Genomic DNA, 16,243 nt, shown 5'->3' on the forward strand with positions numbered 1-16,243 from the left:
GGTACTCCCAGCGACGTTGATGGAATCTGACATCTAGAACCTCCCGGACTTGGTCGGTGGTGTCTCCTGGCACGGAAGGATCTGCAGATTCGGGAGCTTGGGGATGGTACCTGGAGAGGATGAGAGGCTTTAAAAGCGACACATGGAAGACATTGTGCACATGCATCGAGGAGGGTAAGCGCAAGCGATAGGAAACTGCTCCTACTTGCTCGGCAATGCGGAATGGTCCACAGAATCTGGGGGCGAGTCTGCGGGAAGGAATCCAAAGTTGTAGATTCTTTGTACTCAGCCAAACACAGTCCCCAGGGAGGTAGACTGGTGCTGTCTGATGGTGGCTGTCTGCCCATCTTTTGGCAGCAAGGGCAGCTCTTTGCATCTTCTTTTGGATAGATGTCCAGAGGGCAAGTAGCTGGCGGGCAGAGAGTTGCACTGCTGGCAGTGCACTGGGTTCAGGCGAGGGCAAGGGCGGCCGAAGTTGCTTCCCATAGACAGATAAGAAGGGAGAACTTCCTGTAGTGGAGTGTGTATGATTGTTGTATGAAAATTCCGCCCATGGGAGAAGTTTGTCCCAATCGTCTTGTCTTTCGTTTACAAAGGAGCGCAGGAAGGTCTTCAGAGTCCGGTTTGTACGTTCAGTCTGTCCGTTACTCTGAGGGTGGAAGGCTGATGAGAGACTCAACTGGACCTTGAAGCGTTTACATAACGCCTTCCAGTAGCGGTCGGTGAATGGTGGTCCCCGTCTGATACGATGTCCTGGGGAAGACCATGAAGTCGGAACACATGTTGAACAAATAAATTAGCCAAGTCGGGCGCTGAAGGCAATTTCGACAGGAGAACAAAATGTGCCATTTTGGAGAACCGGTCCACCACAAAATCTGTGGAGATGTGCGTCCAGGGCTCCACTGGGAAAGGCAAGGGGTGTAACAACCCTCTAGGTTTTTGCAATGCACAAGTGGGGCAGGAGTCGACGAAGAGACGAACATCTTGTCTTACCGTTGGCCACCAATAGTACTGGTTGAGGAGGTCTAGCGTACCGGTACGGCCCGCATGCCCTCCAGTGAGGGATTCGTGGGCCCCTGCCAGCACAGCTGGCAGGGGCCCACGAATCCCGCAGTCCCACGAATCCCGTAGTCCCACGCCCCTGCCAGCACAGCTGGCAGGGGCGTGGGACTACGGTCTTTTCTTCGGAAGACATGGAGGTGGCGGCGAGACACACTTTCCTGGGATCCACAATGTACTGGGGCGTCTCAGGGGTTTCCTCAATCTCGGTGGACCGTAACAGGGCGTCTGCTCGCACATTTTTTGAGCCAGGGCGATATCGTAGAGTGAAGTCAAATCGGTTACTAATACCGCCAATGACTATCCCTTGTGCCATAATATTCTGTATGCCTATTCTGATGGAAGCATTGTGCTCCCTAAGGCTTGGGAAAATAATTCTACCTGCCTAATGTGTCTTTTCTCAGAGCCCTATTTTTGGTCCTTATGTCAACTCTCCTCTCTGACGCCTATAGACATTTAGAAACATAGAAACATAGAAATGACGGCAGAAGAAGACCAAATGGCCCATCCAGTCTGCCCAGCAAGCTTCACACACTTTTTTCTCTCATACTTATCTGTTTCTCTTAGCTCTTGGTTCTATTTCCTTTCCACCCCCACCATTAATGTAGAAAGCAGTGATGGAGCTGCATCCAAGTGAATATCTAGCTGATAAGTGAAGCAGGGAGCTATGCTGGATATGCTTGAGGTATCAGTTTATTCTTCTCCCATGCTGTTGAAGCAGAGAGCCATGCTGGATATGCATCGAAAGTGAAGTATCAGGCACATTTGGTTTGGGGTAGTAACCGCCGTAACAAGCCAGCTACTCCCCGCTTTGTGAGTGTGAACCCTTTTTTCTTCTCCCCTGCCGTTGAAGCAGGGAGCTATGCTGGATATGCGTGAAGTATCAGTTTTTTCTTCTCCCCTGCCGTTGAAGCAGAGAACTATGCTGTATATGCATAGAAATAGAAGTAACAGGCTTATTTGGTTTGGGGTAGTAACCGCCGTAACAAGCCAGCTACTCCCCCCTTTGTGAGTGCAGATCCTTTATTCCACATTTCCTCTTGCTGTTGAAGCTAGAACGATGTTGGAGTCACAGTAAGCATGTGTATGTTTATTGAATAAGGGTATTGTCTCCAGGCAGTAGCCATCATTCTGGTGAGTCACCCACTCTTCATTGGCGGCCTCTTGACTTTATGGATCCACAGTGTTTATCCCACGCCCCTTTGAAGTCCTTCACAGTTCTGTTCTTCACCAGAGAAGGGCGACCAGTGAAGGAAGACCTTCACCAGAGAAGGGCGCCCTTCACAGAGAAGGGCGACCAAAATGATAAGGGGAATGGAACAGCTCCCCTATGAGGAAAGGCTAAGGAAGTTAGGGCTGTTCAGTTTGGAGAAGAGATGACTGAGGGGGGATATAATAGAGGTCTAAAAAATCATGAAAGGACTTGAAAAAGTTACAAGTAGATTTAAAAAGTCATGCGCGCGGTAAAATGGGGTTACGCACGTGCCAGGGCCCTGCGCATGCAGAGCACATTTTCGAAAGGGCCCAGCTACACGCATAAACCCCATATGCACAGAAGTGCCAGGCGATTGAAAAGGGGCGGGTGGGGCGTGATGGGGGCGGACCGGGACAGCGCCATTAGACACTGTCCTGAAGAAGAGCCAGCAGGCACATGAAGTTTACTTCTGTTCCGGAGTAGCAGTAAGTACAAAAATAAAAAAAATTGGGGATATGTAGGGTTAGTTTAGGGGTTGGGGAGGAAAGGGGAAGAGGGAGGAAGGATAGGGCTGGGGTAGGGTAGTTCCTTCCCAATCCATTCCTTTATTGTTCAGTTAGGAGAAGAGACGACTGAGGGGGGATATGATAGAGGGGGTATATGATAGAGCAGTCTGGGAGGGATCTGGGGAAGCCCTACTCGTGTCGCTACGTGTAATTTAAAAAATCAAACCCCCCCCCCCCTGCGCGTGGAGGAGGCCACCCACCCACACATGCGTGCGCAGATATTAAAATCTGGTGCGCAGGTGTATGCGGGAAACCTATTTTTAACATGCACACGCCAACGCATGCATACTATAAAATAGCCATATCCATGCATTTTAAAATCCACCCCTAAATGGAAATCAGTTATTTCCTCTCTCAGATAATAGAAGGACTAGGGGGCACTCAATGAAGTTAGCAAGTAGTTCATTTAAAATTAATTCTTTTTCACTCCGCGCATAGTTAATCTTTGGAATTCATTGTCAGAGGATGTGGGCGCAGCAGTTCATGTAACTGGTTTTAAAAAAGGTTTGGATAAGTTCCTAGAGGAAAAATCCATAAACTGCTATTAATTATTAAGCAATAGTAGCTTGAGATTTATGTAATGTTTGGGTACTTGCCAGGTACTTGTGACTTGGATTGGCCACTGTTGGAAACAGGATACTGGGCATGATGGACTCTTGGTCTGATCCCGTATGGCAATTCTTATGATCATGCTACCCCAGTATTGGAAATAGTGCATTGGCTACCAGTATTATGCAGAATTAATGCCTTGCCAATGAATATCCATCTGGAATACAACTATGGAAATTCAGGAATGTGATCAAAACATGGCTTTTCAGTCAGGCCTTCCTTTCAGGCCGATACAGTAAGGTGCGGTAGAAAGAGGTGCGTTAGGGCCGGGCGCACCCACGTTTGCCGCACGCACAGTTCGGATCACATACTGCTCGATACTCTATTTAAATGGCATGCAAATGCAAGCCGCGTCCAACGCGCGTCCATGAAGCGCAATCCATTTTAATGTATAGGCGTTATACAGCACCAATACAGTATCCTGGGTGCGCTGGTACCTGTCATTTCAAATGTCATTTCAAATGACAGGTACCAGGAAGTGGATCCCAACTTTAACCAAAAGAAAACCTAAAATCCCCTTCTTCCGAAGCAAGGCAGGCGAAAAGCGACTCGACATGTAAAGTATTGTGAATAAGTGTAACCAAAGTAAACTTACTTTTTCTTTCTTTCAGCCCTCTCTGCCCTCCTCCGGAGGCGCGCACCACGGCTCCCCTGCCTCCCGGGGGCAGCTGGCGGCGAAAGCGGCTTCCAGCGGCCCCCACCGGTGAAGATGGACGAACGCACGCCCGTAGTGCACGGGCGCTCAAGCCAGCGAAAGCACATGAACGGGCGTGCGTGACGTCACGGCCCCGTTCATACGCTTTCGCTGACTTGGGGGCCCGTCAATTTGGGCGCTCAAGCCAGCGAAGCGTATGAACGTACGCCGTGACGTCACGCACGCCCGTTCATGTGCTTTCGCTGGCTTGAGCGCCCGTGCACTACGGGCGTGCGTTCATCCATCTTTGTCCATCTTCGCCGGCAGGGGCCACTGGAAGCCGCTTTCGCCACCGGCTGCCCCCGGGAGGCAGGGGAGCCGCGGTGCGCGCCTCCGGAGGAGGGCAGAGAGGGCTGAAAGAAAGAAAAAGTAAGTTTACTTTGGTTAGACTTATTCACAATACTTTACATGTCGAGTCGCTTTTCGCCCTGCGCCTTGTTTCGGGAGGAGGGAATTTTAGGTTTTTAGGTTTTCTTTTGGTTAAAGTTGCTTTGGGAGGAGGGGAGAGAGGACTGGGGCTGCCCCGGAGACCGGCACCCATGGACGCGGCCAGGGCAGGTGAGCGGGGGCTGGGGGAAAGTTTGCCACCTACCCTTACCCTTGCCTCTAACGCAGGGGTAGGGGTAGGCGGTAAATTAGCAGGTTAAACGCGCGGCAAAACTGCAGGCTTAAAAAGCGATAATCGGGGCGCGTGTTACTGTATGGGAGGGAATAGCTAATCCGATTGTTTACATCTCATATACATGCCGCGGGCGGAAAGGGTTACCCGTTGATTTAAAGAAGCGGTAAGGATGGGTTAAAAGGGATAGTGAATCGCAGGTTGGACTAACGCGGCCAAATTGTGAGTAGAAAGCAGATTAGAAGCAGGGTAACTGCGGCCGCACTTTACTGTATTGGCCTGATTGTTAGATAGATTTAGTAATAAAATTATCTCTGCTGTACTCTCCCAGTTTATTGTACCTTGGCTATTTTTAATTGTGGATCATCATGCTACTGTATTAGAGATCATTTTATTTTATTGAACTAAAGCTTTATTATTTGATTATATGTCTAATTTAGTTTAAGATTGTGATATGATTATGCGCATAATTATTTTCTGTGAACCACTTTGATTGTTTTGGAAAGCAGTATATCAAAACTAATAAACTAGGAACCATGCACAATTATCTTTTACATTACATTCAGAAAGTATTCAGACCCCCTTCACTTTTTCCACATTTTATGTTACAGGCTTATTCTAAAATGGATAATATGCTTTTTTTCTCTCCTCAATCTATACTCAATATCCTATAATGACGAAGCAAAATCTGGAAATTTGTGCAAATTAATTAAAAAAAAAACCTGAAATATCATATTTACATACTGTATTCAGACCCTTTGCTATGACACTCAACGTTGAGCTTAGGTGCACTCTGTTTCCATTGATCATCCTTGAGATGTTTCTCCAACTTAATTGGAGTTCACCTGTGGTAAATTTGATTGGACATGATTTGGAAAGGCACAAACCTTTCTATATAAGATCCCACAATTGACAGTGCATGCCAGAGCAAAATCAAAACCATGAAGTAGAAGCAATTGTCTGTAGACCTCAGGGACAGGATTGTGTCGAGGCACAGAAATGGAGAAGGGTACAAAAAAATTGCTGCAGCATGGAAGGTCCCAAAGAACACAGTGGCCTCCATCATTCTTAAATGGAACAAGTTCAGAGCTACCAGAACTCTTCCTAGAGCTGGCCACCTGCCCAAACTGAGCAATTGAGGTATAAGGGCGTTGGGCAAGGAGGTGACCAAGAACCCGATGGTCTCTCCGATAGAGTTCTAGAGTTCCATTGTGGAGATGGGAGAATCTTCCAGATGACAACAATCTCTGCAGTCTTTATAGTGGAGTGGCCAGTCGGAAACCACTCCTCAGTAAAAGGCACATGACAGCCCATTTGGTGTTTGCTAAAAGGCACTTGAAAGACTTTCAAAGCATGAGAAACAAGATTCTCTGGTCTGATGAAACCAAGATTGAACTGTTTGGCCTGAATGCCAAGTGTCATGTCTGGAAGAAAAAAAAAATCACCTAGCAAATGCCATTCCTACGGTGAAGCATGGTGATGGCAGCATCATGGTGTGGGGATGTTTTTCAGTTGCAGGAAGTGGGAGACCAGTCAGGATTGAGGGAAAGATGAGCGGAGCAAAGTACAGAGAGATCCTTGATGAAAACCTGCTCCAGATCTCTCTGGACTTCAGATTGGGGTGATGATTCACCTTACAACAGGATGACGACGACGACGCTAATTACACAGCCAAGACAACACAGGAGTGGCTTCAGCAGAAGTCTGTGAATGTTCTTGAGTGGCCCAGCCAGAGCTCAGACTTGAACCTGCACAAACACATCTAGAGAGACCTGAAAATAGCTGTGCATCAACGCTTCCCATACAACCTGACAGAGATTGAGAGGATTTGCAGAGAAGAATGGGAGAAAATCCCCAAATCCAGAATTGCCAATATTGTAGCGTCATACCCAAGACTGCTGTAGTCACTGCAAAAGATGCCTCAACAAAGTACTGAGTAAAGAGACTGAATACTTATGTAAATGTAATATTTCAGGTTTTTTTAAAATTAATTTACACAAATTTCTGCAAACCTGATTTAGCTTTGTCATTATGGGTCATTGTCTGTAGATTGAGGAGGGAAAAATGCATTTTAGAATAAGGCTGTAACATATCAAAATGTGGAAAAAGTGAAAGGGTCTGAATATTTTCTGATTGCACCTTATATTTAAAATGTTTATTAATGAAAATGCAAACATAGAAAACTTGACACACATGGTTCTGTGTATACAGCAAACCTGATAAAAGTTACATCCGGAACGAACAACATTTTCTTATTTTATACACAGAGTTGTCCTTCCCCCAGTCCATCTCTCCCCCCCCCCCCCCCTCCCTGTCTCCTTCATCTTCAAAGGTATCCCACCTCCCCCTAGCCCTACACAAATTAAACAACACTATAGCATCTCGTTACCCTCCCCCTCCATTCATGTAAAAGCTGTATTTTGTTTGACCATAAAGGCCTGCATCATTCTGGAATCATTATTCCTCGATAAAGAGCCGGACACCGCCCTGAAAGAGTCAGCCTCAAGGGTAATTGATCACCTCACATTGCTCTGGGTGAGAATTGTTGTAAATAAGGGTGCCATACCTCAATAAAGTTGCATTTGCTTTTAAAAGAACGAGCTGGGTTCAAGTTTTCCCTTAACATTAAACTATGTAAGCTGTTCCTCCAGAAAGGTGGAGCCTGATCACACCATACCAATATTACTGTTTTCTTCCCCATCAAACATGCTTCCTGATAAAAAAAAAAAAAAAGGATTAGCTCCACGTCCCTTTACCTTGAAGGAGGCAATTGCATCAAAAAGGGCCCCTTCAGCCTTTAATGCCCCAGACTAACCTGTTAGGGATGTAAGATAGACACCCACTCACTTCCAGAGCCAGAAGTGATGGCACAACACCTCTTAAAGGGGTTCACAATGAGTAACAACGAAACAGGAAATGAAGTTTTTCCATGGTTTTTGCCAGTGTTAAATGTCTTTCCATCTAAGTTCCTTCTATGTGCACATTCTTCTCAGATATGGCGGTTTCTGCCCCCAGCTGCGTTACCAGACAGGAAACACCTATGGCAAAGCAACAAACCTGCTCCTGACAGACCCCAGTGTGGCAAAAAGCCCACACTCAGTGCTGGCACCAATAAGCACGGTGCCACTCCAGAACAAGGGAATAACCAGCAGCACTGAGAAAAGCTTGCCACTGAAGACAGATCAGAAACACACGGAAACCTATATTTCAGGATACACTGGTAAGCAGCACTGCCTCTTTTGGACATAACGGGAGGGTGGATTATATTATCTCAGGGATGTACAACTCCAGTCTGTGAGGAATGCAAAAGGTCTGATTTTCATAGTAGTTCATATTATGTAATGTTTCCTGGTTTTAAACAAAATATGAGATTCCAGCGAAAAGTGCCTGGTGTTGCTCGGATAGTCTGGTCTGTAACAGCCTGGTGTGTGTGCAGGCCTATGACTATGGATGTGCGTTTAAGTTTGCCTGTGTGTGTGTGTGTGTGTGAGTGTATATATGCATAGATGTCTTTGTGTGTGTGTCTTTCCATGTACCTGTATGTGCACCTTTGTGTGTGGGCCTGTGCCTGTGTGTGTCTACCTGTGTGTGTGTGTGTGTGTGTGTGCGAGCTTGTGTGCATGCGAACCAGTGTGCACTTCTGCAAGCTTGTGTGCGTGAGTAAGCCTGTGCATGTTTATACAAGCTTGTGTGCACTTGTACAAGCTTATGCAAGCTTATGTGTCTATATATGTGTGCCCATTCCTGCCTATCCCTGTGTATGTGAACCAGAGAGACAGGGCTTCACAGACAGAGCATATCAGCAAACATTACCCAGCATTGCTCAGGTTGTCTGGTCAATAACAGTCTGTGTTTGTATGTGCTCCTGTGAGTATGTGCCTGTGCCTGTGGGTGTCCATGTGTGCATGCTTGTATGTGTATGTGTGCAACAGTGCTTTGCAAACAGAGCATATTGTATTTTCAACTGCACCTTCCACTGTTCCGGGCACCACCTGTTGACTACAGATAGACTTGACAGTGAGATACTGTGCCTGATTGACCGACCACCACAAGACTTATATATATATATATATATATATATATATATATATACATATATATATATCAGCTGAATATTAATTGTGGATATCCTAAAAACTAGACCCATTAGCAGCCCTCAAGGACCAAAGTTGTGCACTCACATACTATAGCTTCTACTAACTATAAGGTGTAGTCAGGATTTTCAGCCTTTTAAAAAAATACCAGCATTGTTTTCTTGATTCTTTCAAGACAATGCAAGCACGCATAACTGATACCATACCCTAATGGGCTGTTTTGGGTGTCTTTGAAGTTTGAATAAATAGGTTGGTGGTAAACTACAATTGGAGAGGTGACTACTCAAAGTATAAATTCATAGACTGTTGATAGAAAAAAAAACAGAGGAAAATTTTCAAAGGGATTAAGCCAGGTAACTAAGGAGAAGCTGAACATGCATTCCTTGGAGCAGGTAAATATAGTTTTACTAGCTGGGTATATTTACCTGTGGAAAAGGTAAATATACCCAGCTGATAGGAAAATATACATGTATATTACTCGCCCCACAAAAATAGCAATTACAAGGTCCATGGCTACTTATGTAGTGGAGGAGTAGCCTAGTGGTTAGAGACAGGGAGTTACAAACCATGGGTCAAATCCCACTGCTGCTTCATGTGACTTTGGACAAGTCACTTTATCCTCTTTTACCTCAGGTACAAACTTACTGGGTGATGCACTATCGTGGCATATACGTGACATTTTTGCATCTCCCCGCCCAGATTCCCTCTCCTATTATAATGATCTTCTTTACATGTGTTTGCAGGCATGAATAATGCAAATGCATTCAAAGAAGGTCACAACTAATCAATTCAATATGAATATTTTATCAAGGCTGATGAAGAAGATGGTCAGCTGCGATAAAATAACTACCGTACACCTAATTGAAATGTGTTATGTACAGCGGGAGGCACAGGACCCTAACACAGGTCTCGAGACTCCCACCGCACAAACTGTAGGAAACAAAATCGTGGCAAATGGGGAGGCTGAGTGGGGGTCAGTGCTGACCTCATTTTCAATCTGGGGCCGCCAGTCAAGGCAGCCCCCAACTTCCCCAAAATGTTAAAAAAAACCCCCAAAAACCACATGGCAATGGCCTCGGACCCCCTTCCCCTCTCCCCAAAGCACAGAAGTCAAATGTGGTCCCGGGCCTCGACTCCAATACCCCCACCCCAAGTGACATCCTGATCCTATCCCCCCCCCCCCATCCCCCAAGGGATATCCCAATCCTGATCTCCCACCCCCAACAGATAAGGCCCCCCTCCCCCTCCCTCCAAGTGACAGCGATGGCCCCTCCCAATTGTAAAAATAAAAAAGGTCTCGGGCCTCACGCTTCTCCCTGAAAAGAAAAAAAAGCAGTGTCCCTGCCCATCCTCCCCCTCCCCCTGACCCCCTCTTTCACCCCCCTGGTACCTAAAAACAGGTCCTGTGTCAGGGCCAGGTAATCTTGCCATAGTCACACGGCTGTCACCTAGGGGGTGTGGGGGTAGGGGCTGTTGCTGTCACTTAGGGGATGGGGGCATCAGGATGTCACCTGGGGGTGTGGGGGTATTGGGATCGTGGGCTGGGGCCACATTTGCTTTTGTGCTTTTGGGAGGGGGAAGGGGGGCCAGGGCCATCATCACGCAGTTTATTTTTTTAATTTTAACATTTTGGGGAGTTGGAGCCATTTCTACTGGTGGCCCCAGTTTGAAATGTGGGGTCAGCACTGACCTCTGCTCAATCTCCTCAAGTGGCCACTTTATTTTCAGCCAACGGCCCTTTAAGGCAATGGCAATCCCTTGAGGATCAGGCTGCCATTGCATTAGAGGGCTGGTAGGTGTGTTCTTTTGTCCCATGGTGTTTGGCCGCGAGACAAAAGAACGTGCCATAGAGCCGCAATATTTTTTTTTTCCAAAATGCTTGTTATTGAAAAATGGCATGTTTACAAATGGCATATGGAGCACAACAACTCACAGTAAACAGAAAAACAGAAAACTGAGACATCACCTAGAGGAGTACAAAGAACTGAATGTGACATATCGTACTGTTTCTCTTAGTACTATGTGCAAAACATAACCTCTTAGCCACTATAGTTTCATTTTACCTTAAACTACCGAAACATCCCCCGTCCACATCTGAACACCCTGCGAACCTCAAGCAGATCTTCTAATCATACTTCAAACATACATACACATCCATCCGTTAAAACATACAGCCTATACAATCATACCTATTCACAACATGCCTACAGTGAGCTTGTATGGGAGGTGGTTAGCAGGGGACACAAGCAAGTACTGGTAAGTACATGCAACAGAAGTACTACACAACCACCAATTAGCAAAGGTTAATACTCTCTATTTAACGATTAGAACCAGAATACCACCCCAGCTAGTAGTATATTCCAGAGCCAATAGATTAGTTTGCATGGCTGACTGTAGTTGGTCATAAAAACTCTTCCACAGTACCACTTACCAGATAGATACAGAATATTTAGCAACTTCCGTGTCCAGCCATTCCATTGGAATCATTTTAACTTGCCACTGATTAGAAGTGGGAATCACATCCACTACCCGTGTCAGCAAAATGCATTTACATGCCGCTGCCCATGCCAGGTGAACAAACTTAGTTACATCCTGAGAGTGTTTTACATTAGACGGGAGATCACCTTCCTAGTTCGTGGCAGCGAGACTCCAACACTACTGCAGATCACATGAAGCACTTTGTCCCAGAAAACATCCAGCTTATGACAGGACAGAAAATGATGCAACAGAGTGTCAGGCCCATCTTGGCATTTGACATATAGGTAAGATGAGGTGACTTTCATTTTATGATGCTTTATGTCATCAGTATAGGCATGGTGGATCGATTTAAATTTCATCTCTCTTAAATTGGAGTCTTTGATATATTGGTACATTCCTTTAAAGTACAGCTTAATATCCTCATGAGAAATTTCCACATTTAGCAGAGAAGCCCAGTACATAAAAGCACCTGTAGATGAAGTTTACATAATTTATGCCACCCCAAATTGGAGTTTCCTTTTGTCAATATGTTTTGCACATCCAGTAGATAAGAGGATTCTGGCATGATAGACCCATCAGACCAACACAGGGAAGACAAATAATCAGAGCCGATGGAATGGTATCCAGCCACCCTCGGCGGTGGTGTTCTCTCTCTCTCACTCCCCCTCCCCTCCCCAAATCACACAGACTGCACCTCAAGCGATCTCACCTAAGTATCCACCAAGCCTGCCTCTACAGCCTCCTTCCATTTTAAAAATGCTACCCTTGCATCGATCTGTGGCACCCTGCCCACTTCTGGTGCCTTAGGCAGCCACCTAGTCCAGCTAATGGTCCCGCCAGCCCTGCAAATAATGCCAAGACGGCAGGAAGGCAAAGAATTGCAAAGGGGGACATTTGGTATGATCTTTGCACTGCTTCAAAGGATATGCAAGTCCTTGTCCTTTCCATTGACTAAAAATAGAGGTAGATTCCATGCTGGGTGTGAAGTCCTTGTTGCGTAGTAGGGACATGATGCACCTCCAGACCCCATGTTTTGCGAAGCCAACACCATCAGGCACACGAGCATTTAACAGGATATTGACATTCACCAACTTCAGTAAATGTTTATCCATGGTATGAAGTAAATACATAGGATTCAAAGGATAAAACATATTAGCAAGGATACCGTTTTCATAATGTACATATTTTCCTGAAATCCACTCGTCCAGGAAGCGCAGCTGGCATGCCAAGTTATATTATCTGAGATCTGGAGAATCTTTTCCCAAAACTCTCCTGCACACATGAATTTAGAGCAGCTAATCTGTGCTCCCTTCCCATTCCAAATAAAAGAAACATGTAAGGACCTTAGGCCTGGATTCTCTAATTCCGCCGGGCTCTATGAATCGTGCGGTACGGGGGGGGCGGGCCTGCCAAAGCTGCCGGCTTTCGCACCCAATAGCGCCATCATAAAAGGTGGTGCTATTGGGGGCGAAATTGGCAGCAAAAAGGGTTCTTACCTTTTGCTGTCTGCGATGTCTTTGTGGCGTCTGCCCCGACTCCTCCTGTTCCGGTCTTGGCACCGCCCCCATTTAGTGATCGCACATGAAAAGGAACTTTTCCCAGATATTTGACTTTCTAATTAGTGATATCGAAGCGTAATGCAAGCGCTTCTGACTTGTTGAAATTTATTTTTTGACCCAGCAATCCTTTGAAATTGAGAGATGTTCACTATTACTGGTATACTCTCTTTTGGACGGCTAACAAACAATAAAATATTATCAGCGAACATGGCCAACTTCAGTTGATGCTCGCCAACCGATAATCCATGAAAATCTTCCTCTTCCCTCAATCGAGTAGCTAAGGGTTCAATTGCTAAAAATGAATAAGAGGGGGAAAGGGGACATCCCTGTTGAACCCCACATTGAAGCCAAAATGAGGGGGATAATTCACCATTTAGAAGAATATGAACTCTAGGATTACTATACATTATAAAAAGCCATTGTAACATGCTGCCTGCAAAGCCATATTGACTTAGTGCCCAAAACAAAATCCCACGTCAATGAGTCAAAGGCTTTGTCCACCCAAGCAGAGAATTAAAGCATCAGATTTTGACTGGTCCCTTAGTGCTGCTATAAGGCAACATAAATTTTTAACCTCATAATGTCCTTTATCAAACCCAGTTTTATCCTCATAAATCAAATTTGGGAGTACTAAGTTAATTGTGCCAGCTAATACTGCAGCTATGATTTTCATATCTACATTTATAAGTGATATGGGCCTATAAACCCCAACTTCTAGAGGATCCTTTCCTTTTTTGGGCAAAACTTCTAATACTGACTGATTCATGTGTTACTATATAGTTAAAAAATGCAGCAAGAGTGGGCAATATGGAGAAATGTAAAATTTTAAAGAATTCTGTTCCTAACCCATCTATGCCAGCTGCTTTCCCCAATTTAAGATTTTGGATCATCTGAAAGATTTCTCCATCCACTTGATCCGAGGATAATTTGGGCCATCTAATATTCCTAAAAACTTGTTTCTAACTACTTAATTAGTTATTTATTTATTTACAGATTTTTCTATACCACCTATATCAGAAAAACTATGTTAAGCGGTGAGCAATAAAACAAATAACTAATCAAATACAGGTTCTAAACATGTCAAAGCAATCAACAAATCAAATAAAGCACTAGTAATGTTAAAATATGAAACATCAGGAAAAAGCCAGATGAAAGAAATGTGCTTTCAAATGTTTTCTAAAGAATTTGTAATCACTGAGCTTTCTCAGCTCAGGTTTTTCAACACTAGATCCCTAAATATAGTTATAACAGGATCTAGGTTACCAGGGGTCACCAAGTAGATTTAGGAGTAACTATGGAGCGGTCAGGTGCTTTAAACGTGTTTTTAGAAAAAACAATCACAGCCATAGTAACCTAATAAAATGATGAAAACATTTTTCACTTTCAAAGCAATCAAAATGAACAGTCGGAACAAAGGATAAACCTTTTTTCAAAACACTGACCTGTGAGGAAGTCAAAACAACAGATGATAAATTTATCACTGAGGAAGTGCCTCCTGTTGTGATTGGGTCATAGGTTGAGACCGTTGTTGGAACGGACCTAACGAGGATACCTCTTTAGTACCGGAATTCTGGTTCCTGAAATCTGACCTGTTTGTTGCGTTTCTGAGATAAAAAAAAAGCTCTATGTTCACTTGCATTATCATTGTCCTCCCCAGAAGAATCCAAGGAAGAACTAGATGACTCAAAAGTATGGGCTTTCTTACCTTTATTTTTCGTATAATTAGGATTCATCTAAAAATAAACTGATCCCTGTTGGTAATCTTTTTCATCTCTCACAAATTTATCAAATTTGGCCTGTTTAACGTGAGTAGAAAAACTAGTAATTGTTTTGTTTATCTCCCTGGTTTTGTTTTCAAACTCATCAATTGGAGTATTGGATTTCAAACAATCAATCAATCCTTCAATTTCATTTTTAATCAAAACAGCAGATGATCGTGCTTGATCGATGATCAGAAGCATCAGATTTAATGAACACTTATTAAGAATCTGATTCCATTTTTGCAGGAAAGCAGAATCCTTATTATATAATAAAGGCTCTTTACTAATACATAACCCACGTGGGATACATTGAACTCTACAGTATTCAATCAATGTGTTACCATGCATTTCTGTTCTTGTTAAATGCTTCCTTAATTGCACTATTTGAACCCATTTGTCAGCCTTTTTAATACTATTAGAGGATGAAAATAAAGAAGGTGTGTGACACGGTTGCACCTAAGGGTCTCAATAAGGAGACAGATGTCTGTTTTTTAAATTATGGAAGAGTTTTTTGCAAGTGTTCCTTGCTCTTTTGTTTTCCTTTGACCATGATTGACATTTTTGAGGTCCAATATGTTGTGTTTCCGGTTTGACGTGAATTTAGATTGGCCATTTAAATAGAGGAAGTAAGGTTGCTCTGCTTGATAGCGTCTTTTACCATTATTTGGTCAGCACGACTGTTGAAGGTATCATTTTGTAATGTGAGTGTGTGTTGAATTTGTTTGTTTTGTGTATAAGTTGCTATTTTTGTTGTTTTTATTTTTAGGATTTTGTCCGCTTAATGAAGTGGGGGCATCTACAATAATGAATGATTCAATATAAACCCCCTGATGAAGGCATGACTGCCGAAACATGGTCTATGTCAAGTGGATTTTTTTGAACGCTTGTGAAGCTAAGTATTTGTTATGGTTTAGTGATATTGGATGGGAGCTTGAAAGAAATTTATAATTTTTTTCCTTAGGGAGATATTATTTAATAATAAAAATTTGTTTAATAGGAGGGAGATGGTATATGATTACAACTGTAGTGCTGATTGGGCTGATACTGCCTGGGGCCCATTGCGGGTGAGAAATAGTGGATTAGAGCTAAGGCACGTTTACCTGATACCGTCTTTCTCCGTTAAGATTTTTGTTGATTTCCTGGTAATAGGGTTTGACATAGTTATTGATCCCTCTCCGATTTTTCCATTGTTGATAGATTTCTGAGAGGAGTTGCTTGGTTTTGTAATTTTCAGGGTTTTTTTTATACATGACCTGTACCCACTGCCTAAAGTTAGGGCCAATACCTGCTACATTTAAACCATATCTACAAAGCCCCATTCCACCCCTATCAAAGACTTTTTCAGCATCCAAAGAGACCAACACAGCATCCTTTGGACCTTTTATGTTAGGAACGTGGCTCCTTGGACCGAGGGGGAGTTGGCGCTACCTATGGGGAGGAGTCTCACAGGTCCCCACCATCGGCTGGCGAGGCTAGAGCGAGGCCGAGACCGCACTGGGGCTTCACCACTACCAGCTCTCGTTTCCCTCAGGTTGAGCTCTTGGGTACCAGGGCCAGCTGGGGTCTCGGGTCCGTAGAGTCTCGAGGTCCTGGTATGGCATGGCAGTGGC

The 16,243-nt window shown here is 44.3% G+C and overlaps 1 protein-coding gene across 2 annotated transcripts in view; it reads left to right on the plus strand.

Moving 5' to 3' along the window:
- Window positions 1-16,243, plus strand: part of FAM166A (family with sequence similarity 166 member A) — a 183,327-nt gene that overhangs the window by 21,874 nt on the left and 145,210 nt on the right. For both annotated transcript variants that reach the window (XM_029611906.1, XM_029611907.1), the window contains exon 2: window positions 7,736-7,962. In XM_029611906.1, coding sequence (XP_029467766.1) covers window positions 7,736-7,962 — 227 coding nt within the window. The remainder of the gene's footprint in view (window positions 1-7,735; window positions 7,963-16,243) is intronic.

The sequence above is a fragment of the Rhinatrema bivittatum genome, chromosome 8, assembly GCF_901001135.1.
Source record: "Rhinatrema bivittatum chromosome 8, aRhiBiv1.1, whole genome shotgun sequence".
NCBI lineage: Eukaryota > Metazoa > Chordata > Amphibia > Gymnophiona > Rhinatrematidae > Rhinatrema > Rhinatrema bivittatum.